This window comes from Mastacembelus armatus, chromosome 1, assembly GCF_900324485.2.
Source record: "Mastacembelus armatus chromosome 1, fMasArm1.2, whole genome shotgun sequence".
Classification (NCBI taxonomy): domain Eukaryota; kingdom Metazoa; phylum Chordata; class Actinopteri; order Synbranchiformes; family Mastacembelidae; genus Mastacembelus; species Mastacembelus armatus.
The window spans coordinates 10,549,654-10,569,950 of record NC_046633.1 but is presented as its reverse complement, the minus strand read 5'-3'; the positions used below and the strand labels follow the sequence as shown (position 1 = coordinate 10,569,950).

Sequence of the window (20,297 nt, the reverse complement as noted above, 5' to 3'; positions counted from 1 at the left end):
GTATAAATAAAAAGACCAAGACATTTAATTTCTCTTAAAGGTCTCCATGAACACCCTGCCCTTCAGGTGAGCACACCAACACAACTGAACAAACATGAATACTCATGTTTATGCCAGCATGAACTAGATGATCATGAACCCATGAATAATAGTTTCTAACTTTTACTTAACAGGCAGAACTTCGATAAGCTTTCAAAGTAAAATGCACAGATCTAACGTTAAATAGTCTAATAGAAAAGCAAAAGGCAACCAAACTCAAACAAAACACGCACACAAACAAAAACAGCCCGTCACGTCTCTCACAATCACCGAGTTCTTGATGTAAGCAGTCGAAATGCAAATTTAACAAGTTATTTCCTTTAACACACTGACAAACAGAAAACCATCTTAATCAGTGCACCTGTAAAGAGGTGGTGTATTTAATAAGAAACAGCATTTTATCTTACCGTGGGTGTTTCTCGGGGGTTCCCGCAGGCAGCGTGGTTTGTATTTGAATATAGAGAAACCCTCAGTATAATCAGCTCCATTGACAATAAAATCCAGCTGCTCAGACGCGTTTTATTCCTGTAGAAAAAATGTCCTGTTTCCTCTTAATTTAAACTACAACCAAATCCTGACTTGTTTTCTTCCAACTGTGATGTATTTATATCTTCCTATGGGTATTTGCTTTAACGTGTTATTGATCTAACTGACTAATCGTCAGCTGTTGCACTTCCTTTCAATTTTACCGCACCATCCAAATGTTTCCTCTCCTCGTGTCCTGAAACAACAGGGTCACACAAACACGTCAATCAGCAACTGTGAAAAGGTCAACCCCGCCTACACCCGTATTACTTTTATAGCTGGACATAATAAAATTGTGACTGCACCAGAAAACAAATTACCTTAAATATCACTGAAAAGCAAAAACAGGTAAAAAAAAATTGAGTTCTTTATTGATTAGGTCAGTCTAACTAGGACGGGACTTATCTCTAACATTTATCAATAATAATTCTTTAGAGACAAAATCGATTCACCCTTTACACTCAAAAACAAAATATCATATGAAGTTAATATTAAAAATATCAATCTGCACATACGTTGTATGGCTGGATTATGGCCACCTGTCTAATACTGTGCACAAAGGAGTCAGTGTGGCAGCTTTTATTGTTATGGTCCTTTCATAAGATTTGTTGTCAGGTAAAAAAATCAGATATCACCAGATTCATCATTTAAAATAGTCGGAGTGGAGTATTTTGGCATTACAACTTTTGTTCACGCTCTAATGTTTCCTCAACAATGCTGAGAAAGTGTGGAGGAGCATATGGGATCAGGAATAAAAGGTCACAGAAGAAAGCTAAATAACTGTCGAGAGCACAGATAGAAGAAGGTAAATGTGAGGATGAAGCTCCTGCTGGATTCTCCATGCTATGCACGATATCTTTAAAGAACAATAGAAGATTATGGTTCATATTGCTGTGCTTCATTATTCTCTTCAGCGTGAGAGAGGAAATAATTCTGACCTGGACCTCTGACAAAAAAAGGCAAAGGTGAGAAGTGTGAGGTAAATATTGTGTTTAATAAACAAACATCAGTCAGGGAACTGACATTAGTCTGGGGGATGGCGAACGGGAAGGGGTTGGGTGGTATAAAGCACAATGCACATGTGTGGAGGCGGGTGGGTCATATTTATCTGTTACACAAGGTGCCCCCCGTACAGTAGGAGCAGGAAGTTCTATATAACATACAGATCTGGATCCAAGTCTACGGTACAAAAACTTAGCAGCAACATGTTAACATCGGAGACCAAGGGGCTAACAAAGTAGTTTCATTTAGAAAAAGTCACAGTATTCTTTAAGCGTAAATTTGTTAAAAAGGTAAAAACAGTTCTAAGCATCCTCTAGGGTCAATGCTACTCACAAGATCTGTTTGTGAAATACATAGGTAGGGAAATTATCTATACATTTATACTCTAATATAAAGACCTTCTGGTAATGGCACAGTACAAACTCCCAGGAAACGCGACAAAAATATACAATGTCTTCACGTCACATTTGCAGATTAAAATGTAACTAAGGTCTCTGGCAAGCACAATAGTTTCAGTGGATCAAAAAAAAAAGAAAAAAAAAAAGAAGAAAAAAAACAACTTTTCTTCAACCAAAATAAAGGACACCATTTTGTTAGTTCAGCTATTTTGACAGATTATGTCTTTTTTAATACAAAAATAAGGACAAATATAAATTAATATATATTAAAAGAATCAGATCGATACATGGGGGATCTATTGAATAAGCACAGGTATTTATGATACAATAAATACTTGTCATCCATGACTTGGGGTGGATAAACAGAGAGTAGTGTATTCAACCTGACAGGTAATATGGATAACTCTTCTACAGGTGAGAGCATTTGTAGTTGTGTGTGTTTGTGTATTGTTCAGTAGCTGTATAAAATACCACAAGTTTGAGCACAGCCGTGTGTAGTATTGTGCACACAGTCTCACAGGGTTCAGGAGGTCTGGTAAGGGAGACTGCACACTACTGTGGTGGTTTGTTGTGTTGTAGGGGGCTATCACTGCCGCTGCCCTCTCCTTAATGCAGCTCCTCCTAGTGGTGAGTCTGTGGTACTACCAGGTAAGGTTACTCCTAAAACACACAACTCATGGTCAGGAAGCAGGAAGTATATAGGAAGCGGTCAGCCGTCAGTGACCGGTCAGTCCTCCAGGAAAGAGACAGTGTGGCACACCAGTGGAGTCATCATGACCAACCAAAAGAAGAAGATGGAAGGAAAAAGTCCACGCTTTTGTGTGTGTATGTGTGTGTGTGTTTTTTTTGTCTTTTTCTCCACTTCATAATAAAAAATAAGTCTGTTTTTGTACTTTACAATACAATTCAACATCCCCACCGAGGAAGCATCAATCATCAGTCCAGCACTGACAAAAAAGGAACTCATGTTTAGTTGTTTCTATTGTTTTTTTTTTTGTTTTTTTTTTATACTTTTCTCAGGGTTTTTAAAAAAGAAGGTTGGATTGTGAAGGGTGGAGGTTTTTGTCAGGAGGAATCACAATCTTGGACAACGGGAGGACACAGAACATATCTGGAGAGGAGGAAATCTGCCAAGACTGTGGTCTTTTTTTTCTTTCTTTTTTTACGAGAAACACTTTGTACAGCCACATTTGACCACTTTCTCCACTTCCTGGACAAAAGAGGAACCATCAGTGCACTGGAAGGTGTATTTCCTACGTTTGCTGCGGAGGGGGGTGCAGCAGGTGCCCTGTCCTTCTGCTCCCCCTGGGCAGCTGCCTCGACACTCTAGACGGGAGACCTTCTCCTGGGTTTGGCACGCCGCGTAGCCTTGCTGTCTCTGGTAGACATCTCGGACCCGTTCCCCTCGACAGGCCACCTCTGCAGGTATGAACGACCAGAAAGATTACAAGTTATCCATGCTGTTACTGAGGTGGCAACAACATGATGACAAAAGTGATCTTGATGGTGACAATGGACCACAGAGAGAACAAGAAGAGGACAGTGAAAGGTGCCGAAGAGACATGAAGCCTCATTTGGGAGTGTTTCATTCTCTTGGAGAAAGTCTCATGTGTGAGGTGTGGAAGGTAAGCAGACATACAATTTACCAAACCAACCCATTAGGCTTCACTCTTGATGAAGACTTATTGATTGATTTTAAGGAAAATGTAGAAACCAGGGCATAACGGTGGATTAGTGGTTAGCACTGTTGCCTCACAGCAAGAAGGTTCCTGGTTTGAAACCTGGGTGTGCAACCCTTTCTGTGTGGAGTTTGCATGTTCTCCCTGTGCTTGTGTGGGTTTTCTCCAGGTACTCTGGTTTCCTTCCACAGTCCAAAAACATGTATGTCAGGTTGATTGGTGACTCTAAATTGCCCATAGGAGTGAGTGTGAGTGTGTGAGGTTGTTTGTCTCTATGTGGCCCTGTGATGGACTGGTGACCTGTCCAGGGTGTACCCCTGCCTTTCACCCAAAGAGAGCTGGGATAGGCTCCAGCAGATCCCTGTGACCCTAAATAGGAATAATTGGGTATAGAGAATGGATGGATGGATCTCCATGACCCTAATTAGGACTAAGCGGGTAAAGATAATGAATGAATGAAGGTATAAACCACGTAATGGATGAAAAAGTCTCATATGGGGATAATGAACTTCATGGCTGGCACAATGAATAATAAGCAAATAATTATGTAATGAAGAGAATCTAGCACAGTTCATTATCTAGCACAGAAAATGTGTTTATTTTCATTTTAAGGGAGAAAATTTCTTGCCAGCTCCACTTTAAAAATAAATTGGATATGTTACTAAGAAAAATCAAGCGCAATTCCCTTTAAACACATTTAATACTCTAGTGTAAATGGTGCTTGACAAGATTTTCTAGGATGAGAAAAAAATAAATAGCTTCCCTGAGTTGACATTTCTGCAGTGCATAATTTGAAGGGGAAAAAAATGACTTTAGTAACATGTTTCTTGAGGTGAACAAGAGGTGAAGCAGCATCAGTGGATGGAGTTATTTGGGGTTGCAATGGAAAGGAACCAAGTAAAATCAGAAAAAGAGGCTGGCAGTAAAACGTGACCAGGCAGTCTCACCTGAGTAAAACCCCGTGTGGGATTAAGAGGAAGCTCAGGAGATGCTGAGTTGAAAAAAGCAATAGGTTAGAAGTGTTAATGCAGAGACACAGGGCACTGTTAGACACGAACATGCACACTGCAAAGAGAGTTTAAATGAATAGCAAAACAGAAAATTAGAAGAAATTATGTTAAGAGAATGATGTTCACTTTCTTTTTAAAAGAAGGTAAAAAGTGATTTTAGTGTACACGCAAGAAATAATTTCTACAAACTACACCCTCCAAACAAGATAGTTCTCACCTCTGTCACATGCCTCTCCTGTATATCCACTGTTACACTCGCAGTATGCCTTGCCCAGGCCGGACACTCTGCATTTGCCATGTTTGCAGCGGGTCAGGCTGCAAGGGCTCGCTGCATCCTGGTCCTGCTCATCACAGAGTACGCCAGCAAAGCCAGGCTGGCAGCGACAGGAGTAAGAGTAGGAGTTGATTGGAAGACATGTGCCATGTATACACCTGTTGGGCGGCAGAGGGGTGCACATGGAAGTTAAAGATGTTGATAGATATAGAAATCTTCCAGATAACTCTGTGTCTGGATTCAACAACCAAAAATCCTGGGGTTTTACTGACTGTACTTTTAAACTCATACACATACTGTAGCACAAAAGCCACTCACTTGTTGCCATCACAGGGGTTGTTCACTTGCTGGTCACACAGTGTTCCCGTCCAGCCTGGGTTGCAGGTGCAGGTGAAACCCCGGTGCCCTGTTGGGTGGCAGTTACCCTGAATGCAGGCGCCGCTTTGGCAGGGCTGACAGCCTGGCTCCACCCCGTGTCCCAGCCACTGTCTGGTGGTGCTCTGTGCAGTCCCAGAGCCTGCAACCCCCGCCCCCAGCCCGGCCCCTAGGTCCTGGAGCTTCCCATTGATGTATAGGTTACGAAGGCAGCCATGGAAGCTGGTACCATTATGTCCGACTGAGCTGTGCTGCAGAGCCGAAAGACCCCCTGAGGCCGAGGCACGCTCTGGCATCCCTGGAGGAAGAAATCAGCAATTAGGGATTAGAGTAGAGATCTAAAAATATCTCAGATACATACAAAATAAATGAGAATCAAATGTTATTTATAGAACAGTTTTTGTGCAATATTTTTGTGCACATTTTGCAATGTCAGGTAATAATGAACATAATGAGGAGAGGGTTCAAAAATACTGTAATAACAACAGACATATTAGTATTATTATATTTAAGATCAATTTTAAAAACTGGTTTTAGCCTGTGGAACAACTAATATGCCTGTGCAAGATGATCAGACATGATCACTAAGAGACGTGATAAAACATAAGTCAATATACTCAAGTGCATTTAGACTTCAGAATAATCTAGTTCACTGACAGATCTGAAGGTCAAACACAAAGGCTTAAAATCAGTGATAAATCAACCACTGAACAGACTAAAAATGAATACTCCGTGCCATGTTCCTGGTCTGTCAGCACATGTGCTGCAGCGTTGTAAATAATCTGCTGTTTATTATTTTCGTAGGTACTCCACTAAGAAAGTCTTGTACTAATCATGATAGTGATAAAAAGGTGTTTTAGTCTCTGTCTTTCCATGAGAAAAATGGCTGCACTTTGGAAAAACTCTCAAGATGATTAAAGGTACTTTTAGTGATATTTAGAATTTCAAATCAGGATCACAATGCACATCAAGGTTACTTGTGGTTTGATGTTTTGTGCCGGGGATTTTAAGTTAGTCTATCTGAGCCTTTGTTCTAATTTTTAGCGATCTGCAGAGTATTGTGTGACAATTAATGCACTGAACCGGTAAATACTCAAAAGTACAATGGCACACAAGGACACATTAGAAGAGAAAGCGTTATAAATCTGCCTGATATCCTGTTATTTTGATATATTAATGATACAAAACCAGCAATGTGAATCATGTCATAATTACTTTCTTTATAATTTCTTCCCAAAGCAAATTATTGTGTGATGCACAGCATTAAGTGCATTTTTTTTACTTTAAACCTTTATTACATAAAACAGATTTTCCTCATGAATACATAAATCTATGCAGCAAAGAGCTCAGATAATCCTCTCTGATCTGCAGTGGAGCACTGAAGTATCTGTTGTGCATTTGTCTTGAGACAGACAGACACACACTCACACTCACACACACACACACAAACACACACACACACGCACACACAGTGCTCAGGTCCTTACCTCCGAGATAAAGCGGAGAATCTATGTTGAGCGTGGACTGTTTGCTGATGGAGTTGATGGATTTGGGCGGCCCACCGTCGATGGACAGAGACAGAGTCTGGTCTGATGCTACCAACTCCACGGCATGGAAACTGCCATCATTCACTGTCTCCACACTGAGGGAGAGAATTGAAAGATTCTGTCTATATATTTGGACCATCCATCATGTGACTGCAGTGTCAGTCAGTGCGTTGGTATGCCTGTATGTACCTGTATATAGCAGAAGGAGGGTATGATCCGGTGTCATAGCTGACCCTGAGCCGTCCCCTGTATAGCTCCATGGCAATGTGATCATTGTCGCCTTTATACAACAACACCCCACTGTCCTCATCTGTAGCAATCTTAAAAAAAAAAACAAAAACAAAACAAAACAAATATGTCTATGTAAATGGCGTTATTGCCAGTGGTGAAAGTATCATTCACATTCATCCTTTACTTCCTGTAAGTTAAAGTACTAATACAACAGTGCAAAACTCTCCCCTGCATTTAAAATCCATACTAATAGCATCACCAGCAAAAGGTACGCAAACATTCAATAATTATTTTGGCCACTTGGTGGCAGAAAAAAAACAAAGTGTAAACACAACACTGGCATATTACGTTTCAAACTGACAAACTCTCTAGGAAACCATTGCTTAATACACAAGCAGAAATTATAGAATACTGGCTCTCTGACTCTAACGGCTGCTGCTAAATGTTCCTCTGCTGTTTGGTAACTAATCAGTTGTTAATTCTCTTGGCTGCTGGGGCAGGTATGAGAGTGTTATGAGAGCAGGGGTTGTGGGCTGGACAGCTGAACAATAAGCTGTAACTGTACAGAGCTCCATAAAGCTGAGGGTAGCTGCAGATTTGGTAAACCTGCAGTCTGCAATAGCATTTCAGATAGTCAGTTGATTTTCTTATGATAAAAATATTGATCATAGCTGTTTTAAAGCATGAAAAGTACAAGTAGAGAAAAATAAACCTTGTGACTGACAGTATAGCTAGATATACATAGATATATATGTAATACTGGCAGAATTATGGCACTGTAATGGTGCTAGCTTAAAATACTCTGTAAAATTAAATAGTTTTAGTTAGGTAGTTCTGTCATACAAATGAATATTAACTTTTTGGACTGTTCTTTTTCTGCATTTTTAAAAATGTATTATGTTGTACGAAACTGAATTACCTCAGAATCGTACTTATTTACCGTACATGAGTTTTTACTGAGCGAGTGCAAACCTGCAAACTGATGTTGGTCTGTGGTGACAAGAGATTGGAGGGAAGTTGCAGGTAGGACTCGCGGTTGACAAAGTTCACGCTGACAAGCGTCTCACAGCGCTCGCCCTCATAGCCATGGAGACACTGGCAGCGGGGATCTGTTCCCATGACGACACACTGTGCCCCGTTGAGGCACTCATGGTTGTCACACGGGCTGGTGCGAGGAAGGACCATCGGGGGAGAGAACTCACAGAACAACCCACTGCAACACACACACACACACACACACATAGTAATTGTGTCTGACATGGTGTTCTTTTAGATTATACGTAGGACGTGAGCCATTAAGTATGAGGTGCAGCTAAATAGACTAATATATTTTTGGGAACACCAAAGATCTTGTAGTAAAAACCTTAATGGTTTATATAATTTCAGTATACTAAATAAATAAATGTCTGGAGACTTCAATTTTGCTTGAAATTGGTTGTCTGATTAACCCTTGACCCTTGACCCTTAACAAACATCGACACTTACTCATGACAATTTAGAGTCACCAGTTCACCTAACCTGCATGTCTTTTGACCAAAAGAATAAAGAGTCACCTCACCTGTATCCCTCTGGGCAGATGCAGGTGTATCCGTTAACGGCATCAATGCACTGACCTCCGTTCTGACACTTATTCTCTTCACAGTCGTTATAGTCCAACTCACAGTGCTCACCTACATAGCCTGGAGTGCACTCACATCTGCAGTGTACAGACATTCAAACACAGACAGAGATACATAAATGTTTGTTGATACTAAACTTTATCCTGCAGTCTGCCTCTTTGCAGCGACGCAGCTGCTCTTTGGTTAAACAAGTTGTGACTGCCTGTGGGGAGATTTGTTCTAATTGCTTGTGTTGAAGACATTTATTTTATGGAAAACATGACAAACACCCCCCAATGCTTGGTGAAGAACACTGTCTTCCAGACATGATATGCTCATAACTTTATACAACTTAGCAGCAGCACACAATGACACACATACGCACCCACAGGCACACAATGCTAACCACAGTGCACATTACAAGGGAGCAAAAACAAAGTTCAGATAAAATCTGGACAGGAAACTTTATGGCAGAGCCAAAATCATGCTCCCAACACCTCTCTAACACACACACATGCACACATGCATGCACGCGCGCACACACACACACACACACACACACACACACACACACACACACACACACACACGTGTATCTATGCTTGAAAAAATCAGCTAGTCATTCATTTCAGTGTGAAAAATGTTAGTACTCAAATCCTTGGGAGGGAGAGAAATAAGAAAACAATGTGTACGTGCCTTTAGGTGCAGGTGTGTCTACATGCATGACTGTATGTGTATGTGTGTGGAAAGTCTACTCACTTGTATCCCTGTGCGGTCAAAATGCACTTTGAGTCATGTTGACATGGGTTCAGCTCTGGGGCACAGAAATCCAGTTTCTCTTCACATAGCTCCCCTAGCAACACACACAGGACAAATATGCAGACACAAACACAAATCAATTACAGTAAGTAGTAAGTTAAATTACAATGATAATATAAAACACTTCAACGCTTACATTGTGTCTCTGCTTATACATATATACATATATATGCATGTGGGTATATGTGTGTGTCCGTGCACAGAAATGTGTGTGTGTGTGTGTGTCCGTGTTGCATGGATGTGTGCACTGATGATGGATGACTCTCTTGCAGCCAGGACCAACACAGTGGTCTGATAAATGATCCCATTGCTGACGATGATATTCCCAAGTGTATCCCGATGTTCCTGAAACCCTGACCTCCAAATGAATCACTGATGTGACATCAGGGAATAAACCAATACTCCTGACAGTGCAACGTGCACTCTGGGAGTAATTACATGTTCACTTGTGAATCAATGAGGACGTGCATGAAATGATGGGAGTGTGTGCATTTCGGTGCTTTTTCAGCCGTAACTACCTCAGTTATTTAGAAGCAGTGATATTAGCTTAAAAAAATCAAATTTTTAAATGTAAACCCTCACATTCTTTATAATTAAACAGTAAGTGTCTTGTTTTAAAGCCTGTTAGTTTTAGAAATAAAGCTTCTTTAAACAACTTTATTAAAGAGGTAACAGTTGCCATTAAGGAGAACTGGTGAGTTACATCTAAAAGACCGTGACTATATTCTGTAATAGAGGTGTGGGTGGGAAAAGTAGGTGGATGAAGTACATTTTTGTTTCTTATGTCACTAATAATTTGTTATTTACTATGTAAATCATGTGACAAGGTAATAAAAAACGATTAGATTATTTTAATTACATATTTAGGTTGCAGGCAGAAGACTGCATGTTGTTTTTGTTTTGCATTCCTTTGTTGTGGGACATAAAAATGACAAAATAAGGCTGGTGAGATTATTATCCTCGTTATTCTAGTCAACATACCAAAATGAATAATAATAACTGATCCTTACATGTATTTTCTGTGTAGTCAAAGTCTCCTGTGCCAGGTACTCCTATTGTTATCCAAAAAATACTATTAAAAAGAGCCACACTCTTGCTTTAGGTGATATATTCTTTCATTACTGTACTGGTCACTGTACTTTATTTATATTTTTATCACTCCCACGTGCACTGTACTATGCTGTAAATAGTAGTTACAGCATCAAATGCTTGGGTTAATGTACTCTGTGTTTTCTCCTGATGGAGTAAAATTTGATAAAACTAATGTGTCCCACAGTTTTAGAAAGTTTAGATTTTTGATTCATTTTGAAATATGTATGTCCCTTGGGAGGCTTGGGGCTGAGTGCCACAGACAGGCTTGGGAAAATTAGAAAGTACTGAAAGATGGACAACACGTTTCTAGCTTTGGCCTTTCACTGGGAGGTTTGGACAGTAACAGAAATATAAAATATCATCGGCTTTCTCCCCTGAGGTCAAATTGTTTTATCTGGAATATTATAAAACAGTTTACTTTGACTTTAGTATGGTAATAACATGTATGCATAAAGCAGCAAGCAGAATAACCACAGATATCCGAGAGGACGGATTTTCATCTCAGTGGTCTATTTGAACATCAAGGACATGTGCTGCTAACATGGAGCATGACTGCACACGGTATGTTAAATCTGTGGTACCGAATATCACATTTCTGGGGAGCATGGATAAAAGCAAAGGAAATGAGGGAAGGAACGAAAGGATGGAAGGAAGGAAGGACAGAGGGACAGGAAAGAAAGAGAGCGAGAGAGAGAGAAGAACAGACTAACCTCTCTCCACCTCATTGGTAGCAGCTGCAACCACAATAAAACACACAGACGATAGATGATAGAAAGCAGAGCAAGACAGCGAGACATAGAACATAGACATAGACAGAGAGAGAACATGGCCACAAAGGTTAGCAGTCAGATGTGATTAGCACAGTGCAAAAGCAGACAAACAAGTTGCAACAGACCAGTGTTAGTAAAAATATGATTTTTCTGCAGTCTGTTAAAGTGAAAAGGCCTTTCTTACTGGTGTATGCATGTTTCAGTGGAAGCAAACAGCTGCAAAGTGGTAAAAGCTACCGTACTTCAGGTTCTAGTCATTTTTCTTCTAGACAATGTTATGTGATTCATAGTTGGAGCGTTTCTGTGTTTAAAGTCATGAGATTAAAAAAAGAGCAACTATGTTAGAAAATACCTGGTTCTCTGTAAAGAAAAACATGAAGGTACAAGCCAGTGTACATGTACGTAATTCTAATTCCCATGGTACATTTTGGCAAGACACCTCCGAGCTAGAGGTTCTGGTGTAACCGCTAGAGAAAGCTAAAGGTAATGGTAATGAGGGAAAAAATCCTCATTGCTGTTAGCTGTATTTATATGCCATGGGCCAGGAGAGGATGTGATGTTGACCTGTAATTTGCCAAAGCACACTATTGAGTCAAGTGGACAGAATTACTGGATATTTGCTGAAAAAAAAAAAAAAAACCCCTTTCTGGCAACAAACACTACAAAATACTGGGTCAATTATGGATGAACTCAGGGACTAAAGAGCTGTCTTATGTTCTCAATTGCACAAAATTTTCAGTTTTCTACAGCTGTATTTGCACCTCTGACTGGTTTCTTCTCCATGGCAACTGTGGCTGAGGCTCATGGGTACTGTAGTATTTTGAGCATGCCAAAATTAAAAACCGGTAGTGCTAACACAAACCTCCATCCAGCAACACTGTGCTGTGTTTCTATGTTAGGAAATAATAGGGAGATTGTACAAAGAAAATATTAAAATGGGAATACAGAATGTGAAGAGACTCTTCTGCTACCATGACCCGTAACACTATGTGGCTCTTTATTACCATGTGTTACCTGTGTATTCTGGTGAGCACATGCATGTGTAGTTGTTGATGCCGTCAACACAGGTGGAGTTGTTCTCACAGTCGTTATCTTCGCAGTCATCGATGTTGACCTCACATGTGTCGCCTTCGAAGCCCTCCGGACACACACACCTGAGAATACGCAGTGACAGACACATACGCGTCCGCACAAATGAGCAGGGCCAGATGCAAAGCATTGTTGACAGAAAACCTAGGGACCTCTAGATGACAAAGACACACACAAACACACACGCGCCATCTATGCAAGCAGCTCATAACAGCAGTGTCAGCTCCATCTTCATATCCCCAGTAGAGAGTCATTATTCTGTTAACGTGAGCGTGCCTCAACTCTGCAAGGACTACTCAGGTTTATTACTGTGCATACACACACACACACACACACACACACACGCATACGCACGCACACACATACATACAGAGAGGTATATTATGGGTTTAATAAAGAGCTCTTATGCGGCACACACTCGGGTGGATTAATATCTTATTATATAGTCAATGGCAGCACTTCACAATAAAAATTCCACCCCCTATGCTGGAGAAGGAAAAGAAAGCATACAGAGATGGAAATAGAGACATGCAGAGGAGGCTGAAAGGAAAAAAGTAACAGAAGAAAACAGATAACAGAGAAAGGACAAGAATATAGGCTAAGGGAAACAGGGAGAGAGAGAAACAGGATGAGCAGGGATCTTGGGGTGGTCAAATTGTCTGTGTGGGTGGGTAGAATTTACTTGGAGCAAGCAGACAGACATTAGCTTCCCTCCTGTTAATACTAAATAGCCTAATGAAGAGAAGACGATTCTCACAACAGAGTGTTTCAGCGCACAGGCAGACCGAGGACAAAACTGGCCCCCTGAGCCATTTGCTTCCGTAAATTAATTCCCACCTGTCATTAGCATCACTGATGGAACAATGTGCTACTGCATGTTTGTGCACTGTGATCTCAATAATCACTGGTTCACTGGTTTATTGATATCTAGTAGCTGGTATCTGATATCTTATGCTTTGCATACTTCATCATATTGCTCCTTTTTTCAAAAGGCTTTGTAGGTGGGTTTCTTTATTTTCATGTAAACATAAAAGATTCCAGCTTATGAGATCAATTATTTTACCAGCTTCACTGCCAAGATTTGGGCAGTGTTTAAACTTCTACAGTGTTTGCGATGCAATGATTAAAACATTGGTAGTTTTCACCAGTTTAAATAGCTGGTTTCATCTTGCTATTTGTTTAAAGGTATAGAACTGGAAAATGTCTTTCTATTATTGTCTAAACTTCAGAGTTACCCTACCCTTAAAAACACATGGCATTACACTTCCATTACATTGTGAGACTTGCAATAGATGGAATAGTTGGAAAGTCTTTTTAACATAATCCATATAGGATAATAGTAAAAAGGTTGAAAGTAAATAAATTCTGATAGTCTCTCACCAAAAATTGCTCCCTTCTCCCTCCTTCAGGTGGCAGGTTCCACCATTCTGGCATGGGTTACTGATGCAGGCATGAATGGGCTCCTCACAGTTCTGGCCCTATGTTCACACACAAACACACACATGTTCCGTGCTTTCAAGGAACCACAGCTTCTTATAATGTATTTGCATTTATTGTGTCAGAGATAACTTAATCCTAATTGGCTTTCCAAGGTATACGTACCTTAAATCCATAGGGGCAGGTGCAGCGATAGTAGTGCACAGGGTCATTGGAGCAGGTGCCGTCATTCTTGCAGGGGTTTGACAGGCAGGGTTCACACTTGGCCTGAATACTCATATCTACTGGTCCTGTGTGATCCAAACACAGCAATTCACACACACAAACACAAACAAAACATACACACCAGAGAGATGATTAACATTACATAAGGCTCTGTATTTAGAGGAGTAACACAAGTGACAATACACAACTTAGACAGCTGTACATTATCAGGGACCTGAATAAACCTTACATCTTTAAAAAGAATTCTGCAACAGATAGAGATGTTAATTTATACATATTTAAATTTGAATGATAAAACACTAGATCATGAAATTCTGGATTTATGTAGTTTGTAGTTTGATTAATGACTAGACACTTAGAATAATAGAATAGAATAAAGACAAAGTTTTGTGGTTTCAGGTGTATTATTAGGTTAAAAATAAGAAAGATGACAGGTTTTCTTTGCAGGACCATGTCATGTACAGATGACACACATATCCCCAATTTTGCTAACAAAACACTAGCGTTTAACAGTTGGGACACACACTGTGGGTCAGAACATGAGGGCTGAAAAAGAAACAGAGCGGTTCAGTCTGGTCAGGGTCCATAGGATGAGGAATGCTGGGCTGGGATTGTCATGGGGAAGGTGAGACTGAGGAGTAAGTACTGGGATATGACTGGCTACTTTACCTGGCACCAGAAAACCACAAGGCCCCGGGACTTCTACAGTTCGTCAGTTAGATTAGGTTAAAAATAGGTTTCAGTCATGTATTCATGGTTAATGTAATGTATTAAGGTTTAAAGGTTAAGGTTTGCAATATGATGAGTTACAGCCAAAATCATGCTCACAAGCAAAACTGTGGATTTTAGAGCTACATAAATTTATATAATAATATTTATTGCTGTCCAGTGTATCCATCTTCATATTCTCTGACTTGTAGTTCTCAGATAAACTGGATGTTTTTTGTGACTTCAGATAATTATCAGATTGACAAAGACCTGTAAAAAAAAGCTGCTAAATTATCAAATAAAATGTCACAAATGTTAAAACAAGGGTGTATTTCTTCTTCTATGAAAAGTTCAGATTTTTCATTTTGAGGTTCTCATTGGACTAGAAAAAGGCAACTTGTGGTCTCCCTTTGGAGTCCTCTTTAAATGTGTGTGGATATTTGATGGCCCAACATAATATGTTTTTCATTTTGGATACTTGGTGGTCATGTACATCGCACACACACGTGTCTATTAGTGTATATCTGCAGGCATGTGCATATGTTTCTATGTTACTGCAGTACTGTATGTGTGTTACAGCATGTGTTTACCTGTACAGGTAAACTTCTTAGAAGGCGTGGTTAGCAGGAGTTTGTCAGTCATGTCTCCTGGCCCGGCACAGCGAGCTATACCGGGCTCCTTGTAACCGCTCTTTACCCAGTCGGACAACCACTGCATGTGGCAGTCACAATACAGAGGGTTAGCCCCCAGAGCCCTGGCAGCCGGTGAGTGAGGGGAGAGAGAGAACAATGTTGAGTCATAGTTACAGGTAACAAAGAAAAAGCACTTTACCCTGAGAGTCACTGTTTTATAGCAAAACCAGTGTACTGAAGTACAGAGCCAAAAAAATACATATATCACTGTCTAAATACTTATAGACTCAGTTGTACATTACTGACAAAGTGTAAAACTGTGATATATGTCCACTATAAATAGCTCTAGTGGCGAAGATTGGGAGCATCTCTCATGCTGGTAGATGTATTGACAGTTTTAAATCCTCCTTAGCCACTGGTATTAATATTTAACTACATGGTTATGTCTATTGTACAGTTATGTATAATCATGTCCATCTTTACATTCCTGCTGCCTTGGAGATCTAACTATACAACCAAGTGAGATAAATGGTCAGTTTCATCAGTAACTGTCTCTGTATATATCTCATAACTACACGAACACTACAAAACACATCATATTGGCTATCCACAGTGCTGATTCAAGTGAAAGCCCTGGGGTAGACACAGGTCAGCCCCCCCTTCCAAGTGGTATTCCCACCAGCAGGTAACTAAAGTTATTAGCATCATCCTTCACTTTCATCCATCACTTGCACCATATATAACCTCTGTGCTCTGGCTACAGGCTGCTTAGTTTGGAGAAACCATTCTCCAAGGCAACATCAGTGAACAGAAGAGAAAGCAGAGTAACAGTTCTTTAGTGTATGGAGTCAGTGTTTCAGTTCGTTGTTATCTCAGTTTATTATTTTCATCAAGAGATTCCTGTGTTATTTGTTCTTTATCTGACTATCGTTGAAGGCTTCAAGACATTTTAGAGTCTTTGCACTAGAGTCCTCGCCGCCCATGTGTGGGTGTGTTGTGCTGTAAATTCCCTTCTGCAGAAAAATCTATTTAGCAGATTTTCATTGTTTAGCAAAGAAAGTAACTACACATACTATTTCGCTGTCATGGCCGTGAAGTGTGGAGTACTGCCCAGAGGGAGACGATACTCTATAGTCCCATTATACAGTATATGCCACTATATGCAACATTAAACATCAATTTTCAATTCTGTAGAAATGCGACCGACATATTTAGGATACAGGTGTATTCTTATCTAAATTCTAAATGTAAACAAAGGGAAGGAGGAGAGAAGGAGGAGTGGCAGTAGATGGTCTGTTGCTCTGCTGCTTTTTTAGCCTGCTATTTTACAGACAAGCCTCATTGAACAGACATTTTACTGTCAGATGTTGAGAAAACGCTCTTTTGTGATGATAAAGTTGTTTCTTTATTTTGCAGTGACTCTTCAATCACAGGGAAAAAGATGCGAACAGTGATGTGTGTGTTTTTATGTTACTCACAGGTGGGAAAGAGATGACAGGTCTTTGAAGGCCCCCTCCGGTATCAGTGATATGTCGTTACCATGCAGAGACCTAAGAGCGGACGAGAGGAAGAGGAAGAAAAAAGTCACAAACATGCAGAAAACAGTCTGGATTGTTTATTTAGCACTAGTTTAGTTGAAGACTCATTGTCAGGACATATACTCACAGCAAACGGAGAGACTTGAGTCCATCGAATGCCCTTACTGGTATGCACCGCAGGCGGTTGTAGCTCAGGATTCTTTAAACACAGGATAAACACGTATGGAGACAGATGCAGAAACGTTTATCAAGATATCTTTGAATGCAGCATGCAGTTTTAGAGCACAACTCCATTTATGACTGCATTCCGCTGAGCAAAGCAGTCGAGCGAAGACAGACACAGAAATTAACACACGTCCATTCATACATGTCTTATAAGCATAAACAGTGATATGTAAACACAAACTACTTGCACTCAATCTGGGCTTTTTGTTTCTTTTTCTTGTAATTTTAGCTTTATAACAACAATAATCTTAGTTTCTTCAGGCGGCATAACAGTAAACCCCGAAATAACTAAATTAAATAAATACACAGCTCATTCATGGTTTCCTAATGAATCACCTACAGTGGCCCCTGTTCATGTGTAACTAAACGGGAATTCAACAAAAATATGTTCTACAGAAGGAAGTCATGTGATCTTATCAGCGGCGTTTTCTCCCTTCCTTCCATCCATCCATCCATCATCTATACCTGCTTATTCCTATTTAGGGTAACAGGGATCTACTGGAGCCTATTCCAGGCAGGGGTGAAAGGCAGGGGTACACCCTAGACAGGTCATCAGTCCATCGCAGGGCATCTTCTCCCTTCTCCCTACTTATTCACTTACACACACACACACACACACACACACACACTGCACTGAGGTAAAGCGAGACTCACAGGGTAAGCAGCTCGGACATGTTACTGAGGCTGTGGTTGGATAACGTGCTGATCTGGTTGTTACTCAAATCACTGTAAAGGAAACAATAACAGATACATAAAAACCACACAACACATGCATAAAGAAATGCACACACACATACAGACTATATGCAGTTCATGATACTGTTCTGTACTTGTCTTGTTATGCCCACATCAGGGCCAAACCATATCACAACACAAAGTTCTGACAGAACATCAGTCAGTTAGTTTTTGGTCTTTAAAAGCAGAGACAAGGAATTCCAGCCATGTCACAATCCTGGGAATACGTGTGTATATGAGTGTGTAGAGCTCTGGTCTTGTGAATGAATTAATTTTATGAATTAACCTCTGACTATATATGTGTAATATCTGTTTATTGAGGTCATGTGGATGAGACTTACATGAGTGTTAAATGTTTGTAATTGGAGAGCTCTGCAGGAACCTGAGTGAAGTGGTTACCGTCCAGATACCTGAGAGATACAGGAGATTTGGAAACAAAAGGAAAGAAACAAAACAAATTTGGAAGGTGTAACAGAGAGAATGAGAAGAGTGAAAATAAAGTTATTTAACCATGTGGGAAATACCTCGTCAACAGTAGTGTGAGCAGCCGTTACTGCTGGAGCTGTTATAAACACTGGAGTTTAATATCCCCACATGCATCCTAATACAGTATATCCACCCACAGTCTCTCTTTCGCATATACACACAAATGCATAGCTGAGATCCCATCTCATTCACTGTGTGACAATGTGCTATTAATCCAGCATGTTAATTAAGTCTTTGTTAAAACTGGAAGAAGCATGTTCCCCACAGGAGAAATAGTGAAATGATAGAAAATACCACCAAGCCTTCAGTCTGATGTGTAATTTAGTCTATAATTTTCAGATCCTTAGGGGTTTTCTGTGATGGGATTGAGTGTGTGTCCAGATGAATTTCTGGAATAAAGCTCTCTGCCACAGTATGTGTACCTATGAGTCTGTGTGCTCATGTGTGCCTTTTCACATGTAGTCTGACCAAATCAATATCCACTAGTTTAAAAGGCTGATTCAGGTGAAACAAGTGTTTACTTTTCTAAACTCAGCTGAAGCTACAATCTCAGTAACTCTGCATAACCTAGGGACGTATTCCAACCCCTGTTATGGTTTCTCTGTTCTCAGAACCAAGTGCCTTCAGACTGACAGCAGTGGATATTCAATGAATAAAGGCAGTTTTAAAACTATGCAACTCATTTATAAATCATTATACTGTTATTATAATACTTCAATAAAGACAGGCCTAGGAAGGATATGTGTGTGACTTGCAAGAAAAACTTCACTTGCTTCCTATTGAGATTATACTTCACTAGTTTCACCAGTGTTTGTCTGGTGACTGGAAACAAATGTGCATCTTGTGCATCTTGTGAGTTTAAAAAACTCCAGAAATCATCCTGCAAACTCCCTGTTTATGGGTTGGCTTCTTCAGCTACTTAAAGAATTCACAACAGTGAACATACATAATTGAAAAGTTGATGATGTGTGGATACATAGATTTCACAGGATTTTTTTTCTTTTGGCTTATTGTGTTATGCATTTTTCTTCTTGTTTTTTAAAATTTAAATCGTGTGTAGAGCACTTTGAATTGCATAACCTGCATGGAAGGTGCTATAAAAATAACGATTGATTGATTGATTGATTGATTGATTGATTGTGACAAAGCATGGTCTTAAACTCACAGTTCAGTGGTCTCTTTGGGCAGTCCTTTGGGCAGCGTGGTGAGGCCCTTGTTGCTGCAGCGCACCACAGTGTCCAGACAGGAACACTCTGCTGGACATCTCAGCACTGGAGAGCAGCTGTTCTCATCATTACCTGGTTAGGATTGAAAAGAAAGGAAGGATGATAGAACAGCAAATGCAAAATCTCTCAGAGCCGCAAATGTTGCAGAGCATCAAGCTTAAAGCTTTAGTGTACACCTCCTCTGTCTCACCATCTTCGCAGGCAAAGTCCTGGACAGCTACATCCTGGATGGGGATCTCCTTCAGGAAATAGGGGCTCTGGCAGCGAGGGTTTCCAGTGACGATACGTTTTCTTCTCAGCCAATCACCGAGCCAAGCCAGGTGACAGTTGCAGTTGAAGGGATTGGCCAGAAGGTTGCTGGAGAAGAAATCAAAAGAATTAAATATGCTCAGAGGCATTTTGTTTTTCTAACACATTCATTTTTGTGGGTGGCATATTTTATTTTGCTCACAGCGTGGACAGGGAGTGCAGAGTGTCGAAGGCTCCGGGGTTCATGGAGGTGATCAAGTTGTCGTAGAGCGACAGAAGACGCACCGAGCTCAACCCAGTGAAGCTGCTGTTGCTCACGCAGCTGATACGGTTACTCCTCAGCATGCTGCTCACACACAGACACAAGCCATTAAATGCACTGTGCATT

At 40.4% G+C, this 20,297-nt stretch overlaps 1 protein-coding gene across 5 annotated transcripts in view; it reads right to left on the bottom strand.

Annotated features, from left to right (window-relative positions):
* Nucleotides 1–1,539: 1,539 nt before the first annotated feature.
* slit2 (slit homolog 2 (Drosophila)) overlaps nt 1,540–20,297 on the bottom strand; it is a 134,943-nt gene continuing 116,185 nt past the window's right edge. For 3 of the 5 annotated variants that reach the window (XM_033325227.1, XM_026303064.2, XM_026303067.1), the window contains 19 exons: nt 20,112–20,255; nt 19,851–20,017; nt 19,600–19,732; nt 18,290–18,358; nt 17,868–17,939; nt 17,116–17,187; nt 16,929–17,000; nt 15,409–15,572; nt 14,051–14,175; nt 13,829–13,926; nt 12,374–12,513; nt 9,438–9,531; nt 8,639–8,776; nt 8,053–8,293; nt 7,039–7,169; nt 6,790–6,944; nt 5,246–5,600; nt 4,871–5,085; nt 1,540–3,383 (listed from right to left, as the gene is read on the bottom strand). In XM_033325227.1, the coding sequence (XP_033181118.1) occupies nt 3,127–3,383; nt 4,871–5,085; nt 5,246–5,600; nt 6,790–6,944; nt 7,039–7,169; nt 8,053–8,293; nt 8,639–8,776; nt 9,438–9,531; nt 12,374–12,513; nt 13,829–13,926; nt 14,051–14,175; nt 15,409–15,572; nt 16,929–17,000; nt 17,116–17,187; nt 17,868–17,939; nt 18,290–18,358; nt 19,600–19,732; nt 19,851–20,017; nt 20,112–20,255 (2,842 nt within the window). In that variant the 3' untranslated portion in view covers nt 1,540–3,126. The remainder of the gene's footprint in view (nt 3,384–4,870; nt 5,086–5,245; nt 5,601–6,789; nt 6,945–7,038; nt 7,170–8,052; nt 8,294–8,638; nt 8,777–9,437; nt 9,532–12,373; nt 12,514–13,828; nt 13,927–14,050; nt 14,176–15,408; nt 15,573–16,928; nt 17,001–17,115; nt 17,188–17,867; nt 17,940–18,289; nt 18,359–19,599; nt 19,733–19,850; nt 20,018–20,111; nt 20,256–20,297) is intronic. The other 2 variants (XM_026303065.2, XM_026303066.2) reach the window with 2 other exon arrangements.